This window comes from Brachyistius frenatus, unplaced genomic scaffold (assembly GCF_029030835.1).
Source record: "Brachyistius frenatus isolate BFR_SWC_R1_liver_20210118 unplaced genomic scaffold, ASM2903083v1 Contig_133, whole genome shotgun sequence".
NCBI lineage: Eukaryota > Metazoa > Chordata > Actinopteri > Embiotocidae > Brachyistius > Brachyistius frenatus.
In genome coordinates this window covers 1,017,250-1,042,624 of record NW_027210732.1, presented here as the reverse complement: position 1 = coordinate 1,042,624, position 25,375 = coordinate 1,017,250, and the positions used below count along the sequence as shown (strand labels likewise).

Here is a 25,375-nt window from a genome sequence, read left to right as displayed (position 1 = left end):
TGATGTGCACAGAGAAGGAAAGAAGCTAACTTTTGCGTGTAAGTATTCAAGTAACGTTGCTTGATCAACGTCAGCACATAATTTACACACGTTTTTGTGACTACTGGTGCGTTCACATTTGTAATTAACTTGCAATACGTACTTAGGAAGGTTATTGCTGCTCTGTGCACATCACTGTGCCGTGCAACTTTGAAAGATGGGCTTCAGGTCAAATCATGATCATGAGCCATATTTTAAATGCACACCTGAGACTTGATACCAACACCAAAACGATAAGTTTAGAATTTACGTGTGATTCAACTCTTTTTTTTTTCTTTTGAAAGATTATCCCAAACTGCTCAACACGTCACATTTGATAAGAAATTTTGCCAAAATGAAATGCATATTGTAACGTTTGAAATGTTTCTAGAGTTTCGTATACAGTGGAATGTCTTATCAAATAATATGTAAACAAGACGAAGAATATGACCAAATGTTTGACGCTAACTTTTGGCACTTTTGAGACTTGATCTCACGCAGTATCCTAAAACATTAAGGTTGGACAACCAGCTCTGTATGGCAGGCTACATGAATAACACGTTTCCTTTGGGTATTTTGTAACTGTAAAGTAAACGTAGTTGTAAAGTCCCTGAACAGGTCCTTACCCAGGTGTTCTTGCATCCGGCATAAATCTCCATGTTGCGGCCGTAGTTGGGATCTTCCAGCAGGCTGTCGTACTCAAACAGCAGTCGGGAGCTCTCCCGCAGACGCTGGCACTGGTAGTGATGGTACTGCTGGATGAGCTCCTTCACCAGCTGCAGCAAACATTCGGGGTTCCCGGCATCCCAGTGGACCAGGTGCTGAGGTGGACAACAGGAATAAGGCATAAGGACAGACAGAAGACATGCCATGGTTTGTTTGAAGGTTCAACCTGTTGGCATGCAAGATCCAAACAATGTTATACAGTTTTGAACTGAGAGGATTAGCTGCCTCTTATGGTAACTACTCCACTCTAAACTGATTTGGGAAACAAATAAGGCCTTCACGGGTAACTCAGCTAAAGCCTTTGAGTTCTCATATTTCTCTAAATGAAGAGAAAATACATATGGAGCGAGTGGAAGTCTGACCTTGGAGCCTAAGTGCATCAATAGGGGGTGGGTGGGTGGGGGGGATGTTGCATTAAACACTGCCGAACTAACTGAAATAATGTGTTCAGATTAGGAAAATGTGATAAACTAATTAAAAGTAGTGGTACAGATGGCATAAAATAGTACTATTAGCATGAAGTGGGTTGGAGCTAATCCAAAAGTGCCAAAAACCTGCAGTTCCACGAATGGCCACTTGAGGCTGCCTCGAAAAGTGAGTCATTCCCCAAAGACCCCCCCGTGTTAAAATGCCCACCTTTACAGCAGAAATAAACATGTTTACAGTCTGGTACGAAAAATGGTTTTGGTCCATATTACTAGTTTCCCCATTCATGACAATTGTATAAAGGAGGGGGAGAGGGGTTATATAATTTATCCATTTAAACTTTAATAAAGCTTTAAGATACGCGTAATTAAGGTTAGGGCTGCTTTGAGTGACAGGTGGGTACCATCACAGTTGACCAGCTGCCTACATGTGTCAGCCAGAGCCATACAGCAAAAGAGCCTCCACGGCATTGGTTTCAACAATCAGGCTTCATTCGACCTGCCTCAGCTTCACCAACACACCACCTCCACGCCCAGTTTTGGTTTTAGCCGGGAGAAAGGCGGAGTCCGGCACTGCCAAGATGGCGACGGTCAGAGCCATCTGACCATTCTTTAGGACACCTATGTGTGACATCACGGAAACTCTACCATCTATTATTAGTAGCAGTTGGGAAGAATGTGGTAATGGAAAAAAACATTTGTCCTAGAAAGGAAAAACAAAGTCAATGAATGTCTAATTTTGACAAACGGTACTTCCCATTACAAGATGAGACGGAAAGGGTTGGGCTAGAGGATGTCCTGCAGCCACACGGTGAGTTAAATTGATATGGAAAAGTACTGAGTCTGAACTCTGATATCTGCCACTTTCCTGAACCCTTTCTGACACACTGACTGACATAACAAACATGTCATACCTATGCAATAATGCAATTTTCATAGGATTTGATTACGGTGCTAAAATTTGTCAAAGCTGATAATAACTATAAGTATTTCAGTTGATCAATTAGTTTACTTTGCATGCCTAAAAGCTCCAGGGTGCACACTGTGTCTGCCTTTCACCAAATCACAAACAGCACGTGACCCTTCGAATGAGGCAAAATGCCTAATATGCAAATTTACAGCACACAGCTACAACCATCGGTCACGTATGAGTGAGCATAACCAACCAAACATGACCGACTGCTCTCATTTGACCTTTTCCTCTCTTAAGGGGAACCTGTCCATTGATGCACAAGGGATAAAACACTTTAAATTAATGTGAACAACACTGTGCAAAAATTATTTGCAAAAAACAGGTCAGTTCTCATCAAGACGAATGGATGACTGGTGATAATTTATAATGGAGAAGTACCCGTCTAATGAGTTTACTGCACTGTTTGCAAGTTGAAACGACGGTGCTCGTTCACTTAAAGATATTGAAACGAAGGAAAAAAAAAAAAGACATTACTTAGTTCTAGTTTTCACAGATTTTCCCACTGATGTGATTTGACGCACGTCTTTCTGGAAAGGGTAAGATGAAATTTGCAAGAAGGGAAACTTTTTCTCCCTGACATGTCTGATGTGAAGAGGATGATGTGGTAATACGGATGAATAGGTGTCCAGGCTCGGGGAAGATGCAGCTCTCTCTGCAGTCCAGAAAAGTGAAATTGATCCCTTTCCCCAACTCAATCTGAAAGTGAAATACTTCTGGCACACTCAAACCGATAAGACAAACAACAAGCCATGTAACCGGATGACATAACTGCAGTGCCAAAATGAATGTGTAAATTCCCTGCTTTACTGTAGCACTCAAGCCAATTAAATACAGGTCAACCTAAATGATGAGCAAATTGCAATAGAGAGCCATTTCAGTGCGCAGTGAGTGGGTGGCTGTAGCCATTAATACCGATTAAGGTGTCAAAAGCAGGATGTCGTGGACTTGCATTAGCTTGTCTCCTCAGCTGTCTGTCTGTCTGTCTCTCTGCCAGCCCGTATCAGCCCAATGGAGAAAGCTTCCATTGTTTCTGAGCAGCCCCCCCACCACCATCATGGAGAGTGGGTGGGTAGGTGGGGGTGGCAAGGGCAGGCTAAACAGAGACAGTGACCTCATCATCCTGATCCACCAGTGGTTACCAGCAATGCCGGGAATCCCGAAATGAGGGGGAGATGCAAACAAGGATGGGCATTGTCCAAAAGAGGCAGTCGGTGCCCCGGGGCAGGAGCGAGCTGAAACTGAGGAGAGACTGAGGAAGTGCTGTGTCAGGACTGTGACACAGAATATCAGCGAAACTCCACTGAGGAGGACGAGAGGCAGGGAGGAGGGATCAGAGGTGGGAGAAGGGGAAGAAGAAGAAAAAAAAAAGAAAAGAGCTCAGACAACTAGGTCAAGGCCAATGAAAACTGGATTGAGACTGCAGTTTTGCTGCCACTGATTGGTAAAAATCAAACGGTGAACTAAACTGAACCTCGATGATGAAATAAGTGAAGTTAGGTGAGCTGGAGTACAACCGAGCTGCACAGACAAAAAGCATGGGAACAAGAAAGACTCTGGTATGGAGAAACACTCCCTCAGTAATTACAGTTAAGGTGTCCTCAAGCATAAGGCTTAACCTCAACTGCTCCAACGGCTTCATTAGCCAATGACAGAAGGGCTGAGCTTGAATTGGGCGGCTCCCAGGTGAAGCAGTTCCTTTGAAAGAGTTTGACTGCCTTCTCCCAGTATAAAAAAAAACCCCAAAAAGGCTCTGATATGTATACATTTTAACAAGTTATGCTGGCTGCTCTGTGAAACTGTATTTAGACACAGGGCTGAGAATGGCATTCGTTTTGCAGCTTTTTGCTCAAAATCATTAAAATTACGATTTTTTTTTTTTTTTAATGTTGTCCCAGAAAGGAATGTTGAATGTTAACCAAAACCTATTACAGTTCATAATTGATGAACATAAATGTCTGCTTCAAATGTCACATCCATCCATCAAGTAGTTGTCAGGACATCTCACTCAACTCCACAAATGTCAAAGCCATGCCGCCAGAAGAAATGTCAGTAGATCAACAAAGCTCGTAACATGTTTCCTCTGGGAAGTATGCCTTTCCGTACTTATAGTTTGAAAGCCTAGTTCAAACCCAAGATTTGCGATGAGAGCAGACGTTGCGGCAGCGTTCACTGGTCCGTTTCACCTCCACTTTAAGCCAGCTGATAGCGTTAAGTTGAAGTCTGAGTTTCAGAACATAAGGCAGGAAAACATTTATTTGTTTCCTTCTCATTAGAGTAAACACCAACTCCTCTAAATGCCAGAACTGCTCTGGAAAAATATGGGAGAAATTGACAAAACAGTGGAGTTCTCCCGTCTCAGCATCAATTTGCATAAGCCACCTGGGTATTCTGTTAAAGCAGCAATGGGCGGCTCGATAATTCTCACACATCTCATTTCTTTTAGGTTGTTTAGTTTTGTCACCACTGAAACTGCAACTGTTGCAAATTATTCACTATCACTATCTCCGTTCATGTTTTAAGATGCAAAAATGTAAATCCAGCAACGAGAAAGCCTGACAAGCGAGCAGTTTGCTATAGTGATGTCATACTGTCTACTTTATTTTGATGGAAACTGGAAGGTTTCAGAATGTTGCAGATTGGCAAACTGTGTGGTTACAAGTTTCAAATCATCTCCTCGTAAATCTTTGGCCTGAACTAGCTGGTTAATTAGAGCCTACACTGAGTTTGTGCTATGATTATATTGTGATCCCAGATCTTTCCCCCCGTGTATTCTAACTATAAGGGCAAATCAGAACATTCTGCTGCGCGAGAATTGGGTGCAGCGACATCAGCACCTGTGTTAAAAGTGTTTTGTGTGCGGTTTTGCAATTTCACAATAGACTAGAGCTGAGAGCAAACATTACATTTTTTGTCAAACTTAGGGAGTCGGAAACAGAAACTCTTGAAATGCTTCGGGAAAATCTAAGGCAATGAAGCAATGACCTGGGCGAGATGTTCTGAGCGTCGTTTGCATTTCAGAAGGGCAAAACCTCACCGTCAAAAAACAAACTAGCCGTATCAGGTCAAGAGTGAAACCAGGTGGAGTTTTAAATTCGCAGGATTTGTCCCACAGGGTCAGACTGTTAACACCAAGTTTAACTGTAATGATCTGAGGCATCTGAGGGAAAGCATTTGGTGTAACCAACCTGAACTGTGGTGCGATGATTCTGGTTCTCCCACACGACAGCTCACAGCGCATTGAAAACATGTTTTTCTTGCCCTCAACAACACAATCGTCGCTTCCCACCTCCCCAACTCACCGGATTTGGTCCCCTGTGACTTGTATCTGTTCTGCGAAAATTTGACAAAAAATGTTATATGCATTTAAAAGTTCAGATCCATCCGACTCTGAATATGTGAACAATATGTTATTGCAATCCATTTAATGGTTGTCACGACATCTCACCCTGCTGGTGGCACTGAAGGAAAAGACGACCAAATCAATGTGGAGCCGTTGAGATATTTTGGTCTGAGTCAAAGTTTTGGACTGATTGTCCAACCAACCGACGATCTGACCGACCAAACATGCAGCGTTGCCCTCCAGCCATGCCGCTGGGATGGCTAAAAATTCACAGTTGTGGCCAACAACGGGGCAGTGCACTAGTCTCTCTTGTATTGTACTGAATGTTCTGACTTTGAGTTAACAAGGTAGTGCTTGAATGCGGCAGAAAAACATCGGTCGAACATAGAGGGAGAGAGAATGAAAAGCACTGAGCCAAAAAGCAATGTTCATGTGTTGCAATGTGTGTGCGGTTGTGTGTAGACATGTGAGTCTGTACAGACTCTTCCCTGAATTGATTTTACACGCTCTGCTGAAGGCTGTGTGTGCCAAAACAAATCTATGTGCCTTTTTTTTGTTGTTGTTGTTGTTGTTTTTTTTCATGAATAGGATAAGCCCTGCGGAAAATGTACAGATTTGATACATGGAAACAAAACAAAAGATGCAACAGTCACAATCTAGGCTATTTGAAACCTGAGATTTAACATTTGATGAAATGAAGTAAAAAAAAAAAAAAAAAAAAAAAAAAAAAAAAATCCATGTACATGCCCTCTAGATCCGTCTGTATGGAAGGAACATCTTTCTTCGGGCTTTCTCCACAGGGGGTACATATCGAAGCTCTAAACAATAGTCCCTGGTTCTATCTGGACCTTCTAATCCAATTATTTTGTCACAACACACTGGCTAAACCTGTGTCAAATGATTAAGCCTAACCTTGGCTAATGATAAAACCCGTCACCTCTAATAAATAAACAACTGATACCTTCTTTTTAAAAAAAGACTGCATATCTGTAAGGGGAGCAATTTATAATCGTATTACTCTAAGATATTAGGATTTGATTCCACATCAATGTTAAAAACTGCATATTAAAAATATATTGGATTAGCATTAGGATTTATTATTTTGGGTATTCATGTAGCAGTGTGTCTAAGTCTATGCTTAAAACACAGTCAAAATAGCACAGACATAAATATGATAGAACACTACTCTTTTTAAAAGAAAATGCTACTTCTCTTTTCCTATTGATGAATTTACTCAAATTACTTATTTTTAAATCAGATCGACTGGCAGAGTGTGAATACAAATGAGGAGAACAGTTAGTTCTTGAAAGTAAAGAAGGGAAAATAGTACCAAAAGAAACATGAGATGTTTAGTTAGAACAGACCTGTAAGCCATACATGATGAAAAATATATTCAAGTTTGATCAAAACACAGTTGTTCTGCCAACTTGGCCTTTTGCATTTTAAAGATATTTGTTTCGAAAACTATCATCAGTTATGAACAACAGTAAAGGCACCTTTAGACACTGACTGGACGCTGCTATCACTGCTGCCTGGAAACACAATTGCTGTGTACCTTGAATTGTCCAAAGCAGGGTCGGTGACCTCGACCTTACCAGCCTGTAAACCACCGGCTGCTGCTGTTCACATTTATAATCTCATCACGTAGCTGAGCAGAGTGGGATGAAGCTGGAAATGGTTAGCAATATGACACTATGACACCATACAGCAAGTTTTGCTAACTCGTCAGTCCTTCCAGGGAAGAGCGATTTTGCAATTACAATAATTAATGCAGATTCAACCAATTGCTGCAATATTTGCAAGAGTTAGCAAATTTGCTAAATTCCTAAGAATTCTTCACAGTAAAAGTACTCAAAAAGAATTTATTTTTTTTTTTTATCAGCAAAAATAACTCCTCATTTGCTGTCAGCAAGCACTGATGATGATCATAAAAAATACAGCAACACCAGATGTGACAGGGTTGATGGGAAACGTGGTGTTATCGTCACTATTACGCCTGCGTTAAAGTCCATTCATTTCATTTGCCTTCTAGGTGTTGAGTTAATTCACCACAGTTGATCTATTACAGCAGGTTAAAAAAGTTGAGCCGTCATAAAGTCTTAATGCATCTGGGGAAAACTGTAGCCGTCTAAAGAAAGGCAGTTAGTGTTGCATTTATATTGCAATCAGCGGAGGCGTTTGGAGTGGTGGCTGCGACGGCTCACATGGATCGTACTCGCATTGAGTAGATCTGTGTCACACGTGCAGCTGCAGTCTGAAAGTGTCACGACTGCCATCTCCACAATCACAGCAAGATGAAAAACAACCTACAGTATGTGGTGGTCTTCTGTAACCTGACAGAATACAATTCACGTGAATTACTGCATCAAACTAATAAAGGTATTTTCAACATGTCACGGGACAGCTACGATTTGAAGTGAGCCTCCCGTATTGTAAATATGTTGAGCATAAGGAAAGAACTCCACAAAAACAGTGTTTTCCTTTAAGGACAAAATGTACACCTAAATTGGGCATCTTCACACTGAATAGACCCAAGTTGACAGAATTATGTCTTCCTGTGCCATCCGTCTGTACCATCTTCGATCCAATATTTATCTTAGGCCAATGAGAGAGGGACTGGCATCTGAAAATGCAAGATAATTATATAGGCCAAGAGAAGATATTTGTTTTTACGTCTTAAATGTGATTTTTATAGATGCTGGCAACCTGATCCAATAATTCGCTGTAGACTTGAAAGTGTGAGGCATTAAAAAACTCCCAAGTATTAAATTAATCTCTGTTAGTCTCTAATTCAAGTGTGGGCTCACACCCTGTTTCGCCCCCGGAGAGTGCCAAGTGTAAGATCATGCTAAATTGCTCTTGTCATGTGTTTAAGACACTTGGCATTCTTAGCCTAGTGGTTTTTTTTAACTGGGATTTCTGCAGTTTGTGTCCAACACAGCACAACTTGTTGACAGAAACGGCACTTTTCTGACTACCTTGTGGTTCTGACACTGCTTTAGCCCGGTACCAATCCCCCGTGAGGGCTCGTAACATTGTCCCATCTTAGTCTTGGCACATCTTCTCTTGTTTTCTCCCTAAATCGGCTGGTGTTTTAGGAAATGCCAGACCCCTTCCCATCAGCCATTCCTGGTAGCAAACAATACCCTGTCCACTAAAAGCATTCCCAGACCTGTCAGTGAGCACTGCCAATAATAAACTCCAATAAAAGTTGGAACGCATTATTCCCAAAAGCAGGAAGGAAGTGAGAGCAACAGTTGGTACATTATGCCCGGGTTGACATAATCTTGCTTTATAAGCCGTCTGAGGTCCATTGTTAGAACAGTAACAGGGGACGAGCTGGAGCAGCAGATATGAAGCCTTCACTGCTTGGCATTCAGGATTACCAGAAGGTAGCGTGAACCTGGGAATGTTTCCTTTTCCTCGATGGGACAACGCTTAGATTAGCTTTAGACTGAATTTTAGTGGGAGTTGTCCTGATACCTAAATTACAAACAATGCCTCATTGTGCAAGACCACAAGCTCTCTGAGGAGTCTTCATTTAAAAAAAAAAAAAAATTAAAAAAAAATTAAACACGTATTGCCATGAATCCAAAGCAAAAACATTTAATCTAAGACAACAAATTACTGTCTAATTAGACTGACTGTTGAAAGCATTAAGGATAATGCTGGCATATATGTCTCTGATTTGTTTCAACAAATCCAATGAAAAGACCAATAATCCTTTCTCACTGGTTACTACCGAGTATGTAAATTTATAAAAATGGGTCACACATAGTGTATACTTCCAATTTTTTTTTTTTTTTTTTTTTGAAAGGCTTAGTAATTTCCCACAACTTTCTGAGACAGCTGGGCACTGCTGCTCCAAAGAAACATGGGGACTATTTTCAGTGGCAGATTAACATATGTTTCTGTAGAATGTAATCCTCATTAGCCCTGTTCACGAAGGAACATGTCACCCATTCCACCAGGGTGGCTTATTCGCGTCTCTTTAATAGTTTTAGGACTTGTTAGTGCAGGGGATCAATTCATTGTAGATTTTTGTCTTTTCATTATATATATATATATATATTTTTTTACAATTAGAACAATATAGAGCGTCACCACACTTGCAGATCCACAACCTAAATTCTACACATCACCCAGGCAATACTGAATCTGTGTCAGGCCCTCCCTGTAAACAGAAAACCTTGCGCTAAATTAAAGGGGAGAAACAACAGTAGCACACCAGTGAGATGATCATATTCAAAATTACATATTTTACCAACTGAGAGCAAAAAAAAAATGAGTTTAAGTACTGGTTTCTCAGACAATATGGCTGTATTCATTTTGGATCGCAAGAATACAACATAAGGTTTATCAAAAGCGAAGTATATTGGTGACTGTAAATAAGAAATATGTATTCAGTCAATAGACTGGGTTAATTGAGGGGCGGCTAACACTATTATTAGCCAATCTTATATAATTACAATTGAAGCTAAGGGGACAGATATAAACTGTAAAGGTATATTTACTGGTTGGATCAGCTAGAACAGGCTATTTAGTCATCTCAAATATGGTAATTTTTCTGTCATGTTGTACAATCCAAACCTACAACTTGCTCAGTTGATTGACACAAATGCAGCAAACTTTGCTAATTAATGGCTGAACTGATCCAAACAACAAATCCTCACGTTGCAATAAACACAATTTCTGGAATTTCCAGTGAAACTAGACAGAGCCTGCCTCTGCGCCTCACAGCAGAGTGCTGCAGCACGGATAAGTGAAAACATGTTGAGGTTGTGTGTTGAGAGGCTATCGAGGTTAACCCTGGGACTTAGACACACGCAGACTGAGAAAGATGCAAAAACGCCGGGGAACTCCCAAAATGTCGAGTGCCTGCATGCATCACTGGACAAGTCGAGACCAGCAAAATGATACAGTGCACACAAAGATAGGGGACAGAGGGGCAGACAAATATTAGGGGAGTAAAAAAGAGAGCTGCAATTAGACATAGCTGTTCTTATGTGCTGCACAATTACTCCTATCTCACGGTACAATAAAAAAAGATTAAGGGTGCATTTACAGACGGTGAAGTGGAGAAGCCCACGTTGTTTTGTTTGTTTGCCTTTTTTTTAACATGTCTGTTTAATGACATATGAGGCACCTGGAAGGATCAAACATATAGATCCTTACAAAGTTGTCTCTGCACACGTAACGAAGTATCAGTGGTGAAACACACAAAAAAGTCCTACAAAGGTTTGTCCTGCTCCATCTGATGTCACTACGAGTGCACTTGAGCTTTTTGGCTGTTTATTTAAATCAGTGTCGGTGATAAAAGATACATGTGATTTATATTTACCAGGCCAAAACACAGAGAACTTGGAAAGTCCTTTTATGGCTTCTCGTGTTGCAGGATTATTATTACAATACCTATAACTCACTGTGCGTGTGGGTGTGTATGCTGAGTGTGTACAACAAATCATGGACAGGAATGGGTGGCAGAGGATTTTAGATTACAGAACAGGGCACCGCATTCAAAGAAATGGCCACACCAATAAAACAAAAACAAGCCGAATGCATCACATAGCAGTCGGACATGCTGCTGAAAGGACGTGTACGGGATTTAGAACTTCTACGTCAAACACTTAAACAATCACCTTTGGTCAGTAGATTTGCATATTTTGGATAGCCCTTCCAACTAAAAAATACCAAGTTGTTATGTTGCAATCATTTACTGTACTGGGTTAGAAAAAAAAGAACAATGTGATGCAACGCCATCTATGTCAAGAACTTAACTAGTATTGCTCTCCTTCCCTCCCTTCCTGCCTCTGTCATTTCCTCATCTGGTAATTTTTCCCAGCAGCTTGTGGCCAGACCTGCTTGTATTTCTGTTACCGAGTTTGGTGAACACATTTCTTTCCGAACTCTTTCTCATTGGGCTCTGCACCACTGCACCCAGGCAAAGTGCATCACTTGGTTTGGTGTACCGGCTCCATTTGGAGTTTGTTGTCACTGATGAACAACAGCCAGGAAATAGATCTACTAAACGTTTGATGGGACGTTGGCGATAAAAGTAGTGATCAGTTATTTTGGTATGTATTTCCCCTGCAATAAGCAAAAGGTATTAAAACTGACATTAGCTGAAATAAGATTTTAATAAGAACCTGAAGCATGGGCTTGAAGTCTATGTTATAGCCTTCTATTGCACATGTCCACATTTCCACAAAAAAACGCCGTCTAAATTTCCAAAGACGTTTTAGGGGTGCTCGCACTATGCCCAACCTGACCATACCTGGTCAAAGCATTCAGTTGGCCAACAAAGAAACCGATGCACTGTGTTGTTTTGTTGTTTGAGTTAATTATCTAATGTGTCGTCTTTTAATACGCCACCAGACCAGTCTATTATCTGCACCATCACTCATTGTTCTGATTATTACCCAGATGTGACACCGTGCCTTTTTTTTCAAAGGTTACAGGGCCAATTCCCCAAACAGTTAGTGTGACAGGACTTTAACCTTCATGCAGAAAAAAAATATGCAACACCATTTAATTAATTTAAAGACACATTATCCATTTGCTTTCAAATAAGACCATTTGGAGCAGATGCTTTTGCCTTCAGATGATGTTGGATCACACGTCATACAAATTACTTTGTTTGGGGCAAAACGGGCCTCATATTGAAGGTCTGTTCTATTTGGCGGCATTACTTTCAGCTAGGTATATGTAATAATTGGAAACCTGGTTATGCCAATCAATGGACAACCCACCGTGATGTAACCATTGGTGTGTAAGCCTTGAGTCTGGCGAGGATCTGACTGAGAAACCAAGGACACTATGCCTGACCCAGGCGGGTCAATCAAACCAGACAAACCTCTCCTTGAGGCTGAATATCAAATTAAATATGGAAATATTGTCATAAGGACAACTGGACCACTGATCAGAAAGAGTGAATTTAACTACCACAATGACTAAATCTATTGAGTTGGTATTTCATGAGAGAAGTTGAGGCATTTTGAACGAGAGTCTATAAGACCCAGAGGTTTTTTTGGAGCCAGCACCTAGTAGTCTTTGGTGGTATTGCACTTTAAAACACTTGGCTCCTCTTTTAAGACCTGGCGATCACATCCACTATTATATACAAATGGTACATATACAGTATGCACACTTGCCCACTCCAGATTCAGTCAGCCCCTACAGCCACTTCTGTCGGTTTTTGGCTTCACATTCATCTTCAGTTCCCACAGTAAAGTCAGCGCAGCATGGTGTATACTATTTAAAACTTCAACCCCAGTCTCGACATGTTCACCACAATTTAAATCATTTCTGATAAGCCGCTTTTCCACTACTGTGTGGCATCAATTAAATCTTTAGGTTAAACTCATAAATATTTCAGAGTGGTGAGTGCTGATTAACGTTATGAGGGCAAACATTAGTCAATTTAAGATTTATGTCCATGTTAAAAGAAACAATGGCTCCCTCTCTGCCCAAAATAAACCCATTATACTGGCAGATGATTTTCCACTGCCCTAAAATAATGAGAGTCATGAAGCTGGTGCGAGGGCTAACATGAGTGGCCAGTTAAAAACAAGCCTTACACTGAGAGTTCCAAAGCACTCTGAGGTGGGGAGCGGCCTTGGTGGCCAATTAGCCCTCGGTCTGGATGCCATTTAGCCTAGATTTGCACTTTCCAGTCAACCCTTGCACCCTAGCAACAATGAACCTAACAGTGAACCTCGATAAATTTGTGGCAGACTCTGCTCATATTCCATGGCTCATGGAACTGTTCTGCTATAAAAGGTTTATTTGTGGGACATGTGGCCTCTCATCATCCAGCCGGAGTATTTAAGTCTCTTTCATCCCCAACCCATTGTGGTTTAAATGTTGAAAGGACTTTTCTTAATAATCATGGAGGTTTGAGGATTTCTTCATTGTTAAAGTTTGAGTAGTTCACTGTATGTTCGAGTTACTACATCTTTTAAAAGGTGACAAGGCAACTAAAGGCAGAAAGTTAGGTGGAATTTGAACCGAGGTTTATGGTGAGGTTGATTAATATTTTTCCTTTAAAGGGAGACAAAATAATAATGCGAAAACTATTCACATTTGGTTTTAATAATGGCATTATTTACATACCTAAATTTCCTTTTTTTTTGTTTGTTTCTCTTACATTTAAAAGTGTCACTATATTAAGAAATAATTGCCAGACAGGTTTCCACCTATGGTAATTATGGGAAATTGCTATTACATATCCAATCTGATAATGTTGACAGCTCTGAGTCTCCACTGTGGATGCTGAGCTGAAAATCTTAATTGGGATAAATAAACATTAATGTGATGTACTTAAAAATAGATCGCTGGGGAATTCCAGAAATTGTTTATAATCAGCTGGCCTGAGCTGTGGGTCAGTACTAGACTGCAATTTATCTCAAATGTACATTATGCGGCCGGAAAATGACAGCAACCATGAGACTATTTATTGCCCAACCGACTCATCGCTCTGTTGGTCTGATAGAGAGGAGTTTTACTCCCTAAAAACATCTTTAGCAGAGTCTAGCACTGGCTTGTGATTCACACTGATCAGATAGCCATCAACAGTGTAATTGCTGTCACAATGGCGTGCTCTGGTTCAACCCCTGATTCATTGGAAGACTAATTTACCGAAAGGAAAAACTTTTTGTAAAAAAGATTTCATAGAATTTATACAATGGAAACTGTACTGTACCAAACCGACATGACCATCATGTGTCATGTGCATCATCTATTAGTCCCGTCTTCTTTTTTTTTTTTTTTTTTTTTTTGCAGCAACAATACATTCCTCTGTCTAAACAGAAACATGGATAACAAACCTAGTCGAGGCCTGGTGACAGCAGGGAAAAACACAAGCCAAAACAGAGAAGCTAATGATACCCTTGGCTGGCGGTAAACAAGAGCAATGTGTTGCTGAGGCATCAAGAATTCAACCAGCCACTGACAGAGGACCTAAAATTAGCCTAATGTTTACCCCCACTGGATAACAAAGGCCAGAAACATGCAGCTTGTGAGTTCTACGTCTTGTGGATTAAGGCATATTGAGATTTATTAAGAATCAGTGGTACACAAAAATGCTTTCACTTGTCATGAACTGGCAGAATCTTCTCATTTTACTTTAAAGAAAATACAAATCACTTTAACTATTTGTTGCACAGATCTCTCTTTAATGGCATGCAGACTGGTTTGTTTATTTTACGATTACTCTAAATTCAGCCGGTGCTGATAATAACAAAAATCCCCAGGAGTATGTGCGGGAAACTTTGAAAGGAACTACTTGGAATCCAGAGTTTTTCCAATAGTGAGGGGGACGTACTTACTGAAAACCTACAGGAAAAAGGAGGGAGTGGGAGCGGAGGGTCGCAGGCAGAGACAGACGAAGGAGGATTATGAAAGCACGAACTGCAAAACACAGCAAGACTATAAGTGAGAAAATAAACAAAGCAATGGGCTGCCAAGCACTGGCTCAGCAGAGGTACTTCCCCTTATGTGCACAGCTGGATTTATGAGACGGTGAGCAATACTCCCCTCTCTTCTCCCAGACTCTGACACAAGCAGGGGAATTTAGCTTCTCCGTGGTAGGCTGTCAAAAATAGCAGTGGATAACTACATGGTAGAAGCTAAATTGCAACAGCTACAAAGTGCTCAGCAGAGTGCAAATTTCCACCTTGGCCTAATAACCCAACACAGTTCTGAGTCAACGGCAGCCAACAGACTTTATTTTCATCGTCAACAATGCACAAGGTTAATGGTTTGTTAAGTAACGATTACAGAATTACAGGTCAAACTGTCACCAATATCAGTGTGTATTATTCAGATGGAAACATAAATACAAAAAGCAAAGCTCTGTCCATGTGGTTAGAGTTAAGCCAGTGAAAGATTTAAAAAAAAAAGGAAAAAAAAGAAGTTAAATCTAAATGTTGTATCTGACACTTGTAAATTAAAAAACTGGATTGTCGACAGACGTATTCAGTGCGAATGAGACCTGGCAGTGGAAATGTTTCCCCAGCATTGCAAAAGGTGCATGTGGCACTGCCTAAACTCCTCCAGGTTACTGGGTTCGGTGAAGTTCTGATCTGCACTTTCAGGCATCTGTCTGACATGTAAGAACCATGTATTATGGGAAAGATCTGGCTTTAACGAGACGGAAGGATCAAAGACAAATCATGATGAATCTGTTTTGTTGTTCAGCACAGCGGTCTAATAAAACACAGCGTATTCACTGTAAAGTACTCACTGGTAGCTCGGAGGGCTCAGGGAGAAACTCTGCATCTTCTCCAAAAATGAAGTCTGGAGGCAATTCTGGATACTGTGCATTGAATATGATATCCCCTGGGAGAAAAGAGGGGAACTCGTTAGGACTTGAATGATTACTTAGCATAACACAGATCCCAAATGTTCCTTGTGATTTTCCAGTGAAGACATTATGTGCTGTAAAATGACCACAATATATCACTTTAATCTCCTTTTTTCAGCAGTTTGTGTGTAAATAAGGCTCAAAATGTATTTTCTTGCAACAAATAACAACAAATCCCTGTATTTCTCTCTAGCAGTTTGCTTTATTTTAGTGCAGTTTCATGATATGGGAGTACTTTTTGGACATTGCTGAGAAAAGAAATTGTGGTGGGAAACAATTCAACATCACCCTGCCAGGCTTCTGAATCTGACATGAAGTGACTTGTAAAGGTAGCTATTGTTTTTCAGCAGCTGCGTTAAGTGAATAAAATGCATTTGAGCCCTGAAGTCTTTTAATTTAAGCACCTACAAGTAATGAGCAAACTTGACATTTACCGTTGAAGCCACTCAACTCCTGGCAACCAGGCCCGTCTTGTAAAGATAATTGCTACGCTATTTTTATAACAGTACACAAAAATCAAGTTGGGTTTTAGTTGGACCGAAACAGGTAAGTGCTAAAATATTACAATTTAATTGTGTGAAAAATTATTATCACTGCTGCATTAATGTTGAATAAAAAAAACAAAAAACTGCAGACTGGAAGTGGCTCTCGCTGACACGAGCACATGATCACGTACCACATTACTTGGGTTGGTTCACAATGTTCTGATATCATGTTACACAATTCTATCTGTGTGCTGCAAGACGGTCTGTTCTGCTTTTTTTGTTTTGTTCCAGCGACAGCGAGAAGAGAAGAAACGTACACATATGGATGTATTTTTCCAGTGGAGAGGAGTCAAACGAGGAAACAAGAGGATGTGTTTTAAATCTGTTACGTACCACTGGAAGCTTGTCAGAAAACTACTGGCAGGGCTCCAGAGGGAAATGGAGGTCGGGGAAGTGCAAACGTTACAGGTTATAACAGAGGCTTTTATATGATGCTTTGTTCATACTTCCTGAGACAGCAATGGAGGAGCCTCGCTTCAAAAGTGCCGTCTTGTCGCTGCATAATGTGCCAACTATTACTTCTTTTTAAGCCAGACATTTTTATTGAAGTCATAATGAGTGCAACAACAAAGGCCTCAAATTGTTGTTTAGCAGTACCAGCCACGGTAGTGAAGTGGAAGAGGGCTGGGCTTGCAATTATAGTGCTCGGCTCTGTGCAGAATGTACCCTGGTTTTGCACGCTATCAGTAGGCAGGGTCTGTAGACTGGCACAGACCAACCTGCAGCTCTGCATCCTTGATTAAACAAACCTCCTTCCTCAGGCCAAAGCACAGGAAAGTACAGCGACTGGTACAGCAGCTGCAGAGATGTCGCGTGTCATGCCACAATGCCAGAGCTAGCTTTTTTTTGTTGTTTTTGTTTATTTTTTTGCAAGTTGCTGCTTTCCTGTCACCATAAATTAAAATGTCCTCTTTTAATAGGACAGATGCACTATATAGGGTGCTTTCCCTTAAGGGTTAAGCAAGGTTTCATGGTCATACTGCAATACACACAGTAGTATTTTTTACATAAGGTCAACCGGGACCTTCAGATGTTTTAGTGTTATTATTCATGTATTTTAAAGAAACATCGCTCATTTACTAGACATTTTCTGAAGGCAAAATATGCCCACAAACCCCTGCTCCAAGTGTTGGAGCAAGCATTTCTACTATTCCTACATTTAATTCCACTTCACTGTACACGTAGCATATTCTTACAAGCACTAGAAACTTAAATTAGTGTCAATTTGTCTTTAGATCCCATATTTCTCATGTTTTTGGTGTTTTATTAGCACTCTTAATTTCCATTTGTGTTGTTTTGTTCATTCAATATAGTTTTACATCTCCCCTCTTAAGCTTCTCTCTGAGTGTAAGTTGGAAAAAGTGTGTGAAAAGTGTGTGAACACCAAGGTGTGTGATATTAACAAACGCTCACTGGAGTCGCAAGTGAGCAACCAACCAGGAGTCCACTTCCATTTTCCACCAGCAGCAGAAATGTTTATTCAATGTGTTCAATAAAGACATGAAAGATTAGAATTGTGAATGTATTTTTTTAGCTTAAGCACATTGTGTTTGTTTATAACTGAAACACAGAAGAAGAAAACACACAAATGTCTGCAAAAACAAGTTTAGCCATTTCTGCATTTTGTTTTATGCTCTTCTTACTGGCATGCATTTGAAGTGGGTGAGGCTCGGTAGGAAAAAGCTGACACTGAATCTGTTTCTTTTTTTAAACCTTGATTTCTGCTCATCTATAATTATTAGAGAGAAGTACTTCAAATTTAAAGCCAAGTCTTTCAGGGCTTTGTACATTACATCCACACATTCCTTGAGTCGAACCACCACATCCTGACATAGGTCACAACCACTTCTACCAGGACAGATTTCTTTTGCAAATTGCGCAAAAAAAAAAGAAGCAAAGTCTACTTCCTCTAACTTTCTGTCAGGTTTCCCCCTCAACAAGGGCCACATTTGCAGTAAACTCAATACACAACCAAATTGAATGTCACAATACACATAATCTAGAATGCAAACGTGGATTCCAATAACTTGGAAACCTGCACATTAAAGGGCCACTGCTTTCCTTGGAAAACTCCTCTGTTCAAACAACTTGTCAATTACTCAACAGCCATAAAAACCTACCTCACCAATGTGGCTTACATATCTGGTTTGCGTGGGTTAGAACATGGGTTGCAGTCAGACCTTGTTGTGCAATTTAAATGAGTGTGTGTGAAGTTACCTGGATAATTATGTATTTTTACAGGCTTTTTTAACAATTACACCAGTTCAGTTTTTAATCAGTTCCCAAAACTTGATTTTGGCAAACTATTGCAGATGTTAACTGATAGCTGTATTTATGTGTGCACACAGGCCTGACACGGGTCTTGTGAGTCACCCATAATTCCAGTGCGAGCAAGTTAAAATCCCATCTAATTCACGATTACTATCACAAGTGCATTGAACATGCTCAGAAAAGAAAATCTCTGATGTGGGGACTTGATTAAGAAGTGCGAGACCTTTCCAGTAAAAGCTCATTTGGCACAAACAACAGCATGTTTACTGGTATCATTTCACTAGTGAAGCATCACCATCTAGAGAAAAGCAGTCATCTTGTTTTTGGAGTTAAGGGATTCCTGTGGCTCCTTAGAAACGGCAACTACAAAACATTCCTACGGTACCATATATCCAAGTAACACAGAATGTTTACGTGGTATTTTAATTAGTAACCCTTTTTCTATCCTCTTTCTATCATTGCTATTTGTCCAATGTCTTCATTTAGCCTCTGAGCATAGTTCGGGTCACTTAAAAAAAAAAAAAAAAAAAATGTGTTCTGACTATTGGTCTGTTTCAACATTAATATGTGTTCTTGGTGATACAATCACAAGTAGACAGCTCAGAGTACAGGTGTGAACACACAGTTGCACAGTTCATTTATCCACAGCAGCGAAGAGCTCGGCCCTCTCAAACCCTCTCAATTAAATAATCGGAGCCTGATCCAAATCGATCAGGTTACGTCTGACGGTTCAGGTTGTGAATTACAAACCAGTTTCAAAATGTGAATTACGTCATACATTTCTAATTGACGCTGCGTTAAAATGAGGCTCAGTGAGCAAAGGTGTTTCATTTTATGAAATGTCTGTTGCTTGGACTCCTGTCTCCTTGTATTTGTTTGTGCTCACACGTTCATTAGTATATAGACCTTTTTCACGGTAGTCATTTTGACTTGTCAACATAGAAGGAAAAAGTGAGATCCGATCGCACGTACGGACTCAAGACGCATGCAGATACGCATCGTGATTCCAGGTGTGAACACGCTTTATGTGCTTTGGATACAATATTGATATGATTTCACACATCCATTGGTGTTGACCTTAAACCACCTGTCATTTCTAAATGAACCAACAGTGCGACACAGTCGCATCTCAAGGTTGTCTTGAACCAATTTATCTGACAGAAAATGAATTAATCAATGCCATGTTTTCAAAATGCAGGCCCAATGCTCTGATGAATAAATGACCTGAGCCCTGCTGGTAATCCGCAAATACAAATTCTGTCAGTGCTTATATTTTAGAGTAACGAAGAACCAACAAAATGGTGTCAATGATGGAATTTAAAATGGACTATACTGTGCAATCAGCATGTTTAGACTTCAATACTGTTCCACTTAGGTTTGTGTTTGCTGCTAATTTAAGAATATATTTCTACATCGAGGCAAAATGACAGGTCTGATTTGAAGCCTTTGAAGAGCCTTAGCTGACCCCCATTACTTTATTAACTGCTGCTGCTTTGTGACTTAATAAGCTAAAGTAATGTTTGCAAAGAGTTTCTCTCCCATGAGGATTTTGTCTAAAGCCAACAATAAAAACAACCTAACAGCTCAAGTATGAACAAATATTAGTGGCTATTTATTTAATCAGCATCGAAGACTAATCTCACTGTACGTATCTGAACGTGCCGAAAAGGACTTCGGCTCGCTTACTTACATTTCAGAGTTTCTCCAGCGTAGGGGATGTGAAGTTTGAAGCGATCACAGCAAGGACCAGGGGTCAGAGATGTACATCTGAACATGGGGGGGTTCATAAAAACATCAGAATAATTATGTTTGTTGAAAATGCAAAACATGTGAAAAGAAAAATATAGATAGTTTTGTATGGAGCGCACCAATATTTAGAGATCTGTCCACACGTCTAGTATAAATTAATAGTTTTCAGCTGAAAGTAAGCAACAACAGTTACTCAGGTACTGTATTCAATTACAATTGTGAGGTACTTTACTTCAGTATCTCCATTTGATGCTACTTTATACTTCCACTCCACAACACAGGGAAATATTATACTTTCTACTCCGCCACGTGTTTAATAGCTGTAGTTACTTTTCAGATGAAATTTGAAAAAGTGGATACGCTTTTAAAGTAGATTAAACCAGCGGTTTCCAAACATTTGACTTCTTACAACAACAAAAAAAAGTGGTTTAATGAGGAAAAATATAGAGTGACACTTGATATCAGACTTTGTCTTAACCACAAATAAATTTGTTTTTAAACGTTCACGGTTATACATCATCCTGCCAGCTGACAGAACCCAAAGTGCATGAATAAGACCTTGAAACTGGGACAACTCATTGCATTGGATCTGTGGTAATGAATGGTAGCTGCTGTGTTTTAAATAAGAAGCTGTGGAAAGATGTGACCCGATTCACATGACACGTTTGTGCAATTCATTTGTCATACATCAAAATATAATGCATGCTGATGTTGTTTAGAAAGGTTATTAAAGAAAAAGAAAAAAAAAAAAAACCTGGTATGTTTAGGTGAGTAACTGCGACTATGCACTTCTGAAAGTGTTGTTGGCTTTGGTCCAAAATTTAGTTTGTGCGAATAACAAAATATACAAATGATTGTGCTTTCAGTCAACAACACAAGACAGCACATTTTAAAAAAAAAAACTAAAACTAACCCATAAGATCATTTAAAGCACAGTTTACACACTACAGCTAAATTAACATATTGTAGAAGTCTAAAAAAAATAATAATAATAATTAAAAAATTGCATCAGCAGTTTTGGCCCATTTATTTCAATGATTAAGTGTTCTGGATCTTCGCATCGGAGTCTCCGGGATTAAACGTCAACCAGCCTCGAGTCACACATCACCACCACTTTCCTATAACTCGTACTGGTCCCATCGTGACGTGATTATAAAAGAAAGTGCGACGCTTTGGATGTAAGACCACGTGTCCGTTGCTTCGAGTTAGACCTTCGAGAAGGTGAACCGGCGGGTGCAGCAGAACCAGAACCAGAACCAGAACCTCTCACCCGGTTTTGAGGTCCGTGACGCGAAGACAGTTCGTGGAATCGAGTCCCACCCGTCCGTTCCTCACCACGCTGCACAGCAAGGGACGGAGCTCCGGTGAGATCCGGTGCAGCGCGACCTCAGGGGACATGTTGTTCATCGTGTCCACCCCCCCCACCCCCGAGGAGTCTGCGGAGACCATAGCAACAGTTTGATTGATCAAAAACAACAACAACAACAAGGCCACAGTTTGTATTAGGAAGTCAATGCTCGTTATCGTTATCGTTAGGCGGCCGCAGATCGGCGTCACACCGTTTGAACGCGCTCGAGAGCGCAACGCAGTCGTTGCTGTCTAGTCAAATACACAACGCGGTGTGTGTTAGAGTACCTGAAAGAGCTGGAAGTTAGACAATTTGAGCGTTAACTCCAATGTTTACTTCGCGCTGTCAAAGTTTCCGGTACATGTTGTTTTGGGGTCCTCGCGATAGCCCCCCGCGTTTAAAGCTGTCTGGAATAATGCCTGTTGGCACAACGGCTTGTTTTCGCTCCAGCAGCCGCGTTTCTCGGCGGAATATTTCTCATAAATCACCTTCCGTTTGACATAATTCCACCTGAATAATTTAATCTACCGGTGAGCACGTGCGGTCTGGTTTTAATGGCAACGTTGGCTCCGGCATCAGCTCCGGCGTTAGGCAGCTGTCATCCTGCATTTTGACCGTGCCTTGGTAGGAGCTGTTTAGTTGTCCACTCTGCAGGAGCACATTTGATTTCTCGGTAAATATCGTGTCGTATTTGCCATAAACACACATGATTTGTCACCTAATTGTTACGCTGCACATTCACTTTAAAGTTAGTTCAGTATTTCATTGTCGTGACGTTTATCTGACGTTATGTATAAAGTGTCTTGCTCAAGTTTGTACACAATAACTTCCTGCAGTAATAAAAGAGTGCAAAGTACATTTTACAACTAAATGCATTGATATGTAACACAGAATTATTCATAATAAAAAAAAAAATTATTTTATTTTTGTAATAGGCTACTTGAGTATTTATGTAAAAAAAAAAAAAAAAGTAATAGGCGATGTTAAATTGAAATCTCAGATTTTGGGATATGAGAGTGGATCAATAAATTCTGATGCTGCTCTTTGACGTGCACAGCAGGAGGAAAGTGTTACACATTTATGATCAAAATCAGCACCGATTATTACTTTAAATTGTGTATTGATGTTGTTATATCTCCTCCCTCCTATTAATAGAGAAGATTTTATTCATTTAACCAAATTTGATCCTACTTTTATCTATAGGATTGCCCAAATATTTCAACATTGCACATAACTAACTATAACATAGACCTTCTGTTCAGCGTCTTATTTTTTTTATTTTTTTATGTATCTAACATAGAAGAAAAAAAGAAGAGGCAAACTGACTGAGCATGTGAAAGGACACATGAAACCTGTGGTTCTTGTATACGTGTAACTTGGAAAATAAAAGTGAGCAAAGAGTACAAAGGGTTAGAAATTATCAGCACATGCATCAAAACCTTTTATGCAAGGGCTGATTCATAACTGGGGGAATCCCACCTTCATAGGGTAGATTCAGAGTCACTCTGAAAGTATCCGGTAAAAATAGCCTGTTTAGTTGGTTATCATCACTGGTGTAACTCATTCAGAGATAAGAGGAGTGGTCTTTTTAGTTCAAAATTTAGATACCATTTAGTTTTCCTTACATGGTTACACTGAGAATAAAAAAAAGAGCATTTTACAAACTGTCTGTGTTTGGTGGTGGTGTTGTTAAAAAAAAAAGTGTTTGGACACAATCAAAATTTTATACATAAATGGTTATATCATTTTAATAACCATCATTACCCCAGTTAAGTGTTAACTCCTCAATCAGAAATAGGCAAAATATACTCTTACATCATGTTTTTTTTTTTTTTTTTTTAATGGTCCAGCAATAATGTCTCGTGGATTTTGCGTACAGCTCAGTCCAAATTGTTGAACCGGCTGTGTGCTACTGTGATTTGCATTTAAATTGTTGCAAGCGCTAACATTGTCATTTTAGAGCATACATTGTTCAGTTAGTACCAAAAAATGTCCATGTTAACACTCATTTGGCACGTATACTGGGTTTTTTCTGAAGCCGAGTGACACCTTTTTTTTTTTTAAACAAGGTTTAAACACCTTTTTTTCTTTTCTTTTCTTTTTTTTTTACAATAAATTGCATACAAATACTGTTCTCAATTTGTTCACCTACTGCATGATAATTCAGCTCAAATTCAACAAGCGAGGGAGAATTTGAATGACGTGGCCAACTTCCCTGCTGTTTTAAGTGGTCAGACAATGCAGATCTCATAATAGTCTCCTGCAGTGGAAGGTTCGAGGCGAGCTATTCATGCCTGCAGAGGGAAGACAATATTCTGCGAGATGTGGGAGAGAGAATTGAGCCATCCTACAGCCAGCGGCCAAGCTTTCCAAGTCTTCCACTGCCTAGGAAGAGATTTGAAGAGATTAACACACTAGCATTAGCTCCGATACAAGCTGAGGATTGAATTAATTAAAGATTTTGCTGGGCTGTGGTGCATTCACGTGGTGTAGCATTGAAATACCCAACAACCCCCCTCAGTCAGATTGGAATTTGTTCAACTCAGCCAGCGATGAATGCTCTATTTTTACTTTCTTCCTTGTTTCTGTCAAGCTCATGCTAATGTAGGAGCTAAATAAAATCAAGTGATTTTTGTTTGGAGGCTGTTGAGAAACTAGTTTGCATATTTTGCCTGAAATGCCCCCGCTATGCTTTCGATAATGTCCTCGTTTATGTCCACATTTTACAGGAAAGGCTGGATGAATGTTGAGAAATCAGAATCTCCTAAATTATTAACACATAGGCCCTAATTTAAATAAAGAGTCGCAATGATATTTTGTGTCGAGAGTTGTGAATGTAGAAATAACAAAAAATATGTCTCGATCAGCAGATCATGACTGAGGAAGCGTTTGATGTCGTGGTGGTCGGCTCCTGCATGACTGACTTGGTGTGGTGAGTAAATTCAGCCCTTATTTGATCGTCTCCTCATCACTGCTGTAAGTAAAACAACACTGCTCTTGTGTTCCTGCCAAAATGAACACAAATCAGCTTTATATTTCATGAGAAGGCTGAGTGGAAGATCTCTTGCTAAATCTGGGGTCAGGAAACTCTTCCACTTCCTCAGGTGGGCCCAACAGGAAGCAGCACAATTTATTATTACCATGTTAGGGCATGTATTTCAAAAATGTTTAGCAGTTTCTCAACGTTTGGGTCAAGACCCTGACGTTGCTCAGTATGTGAATGACTGATTTGTTGGGAATATAAATACAGTAAATGGGATTGAAGTGCATAATAATTGGTGTGCATAATGTTCTATTTGAAGGTTGAAAGAGCAGTATTTTAAAAAAAATAATAATTACAGGGATATTCACCTACAGTGAACCCAGGGGTTCCAAATTTATGGATTACACAATCCAAGGGGTCCTAAAATGATTTGAGAGATTCAAAAAACAAAGGAAGTATTTCTATATGATTTTGTTGTTGTTGTTTCTATGTCATTTATGCTTTTTTAATACTTTATCTCACTTCACTTGGGCCTGTCGAATCTATCAAATAAAACTGTCACTATTTGGTTAAACAGGTCATATCCACATGACCACCACCATGGACCAGAACCGGGATTGAAGGTCACAAAAAG

The 25,375-nt window shown here is 40.0% G+C and overlaps 2 protein-coding genes across 2 annotated transcripts in view; one reads left to right on the top strand and one right to left on the bottom strand.

Annotated features, from left to right (window-relative positions):
• Window positions 1-21,859, bottom strand: part of babam2 (BRISC and BRCA1 A complex member 2) — a 77,733-nt gene extending 55,874 nt beyond the window's left edge. Inside the window, exons 1-4 of the mRNA XM_069714668.1 lie at window positions 21,681-21,859; window positions 20,352-20,428; window positions 15,726-15,820; window positions 645-839 (exon numbers count right to left, since the gene is read on the bottom strand). Of these exons, the coding sequence (XP_069570769.1) occupies window positions 645-839; window positions 15,726-15,820; window positions 20,352-20,428; window positions 21,681-21,859 (546 nt within the window). The remainder of the gene's footprint in view (window positions 1-644; window positions 840-15,725; window positions 15,821-20,351; window positions 20,429-21,680) is intronic.
• Window positions 21,860-22,416: 557 nt separating this feature from the next.
• Window positions 22,417-25,375, top strand: part of rbks (ribokinase) — a 32,544-nt gene continuing 29,585 nt past the window's right edge. The window contains exons 1-2 of the mRNA XM_069714669.1: window positions 22,417-22,431; window positions 24,629-24,690. Of these exons, the coding sequence (XP_069570770.1) occupies window positions 24,632-24,690 (59 nt within the window). The 5' untranslated portion in view covers window positions 22,417-22,431; window positions 24,629-24,631. The remainder of the gene's footprint in view (window positions 22,432-24,628; window positions 24,691-25,375) is intronic.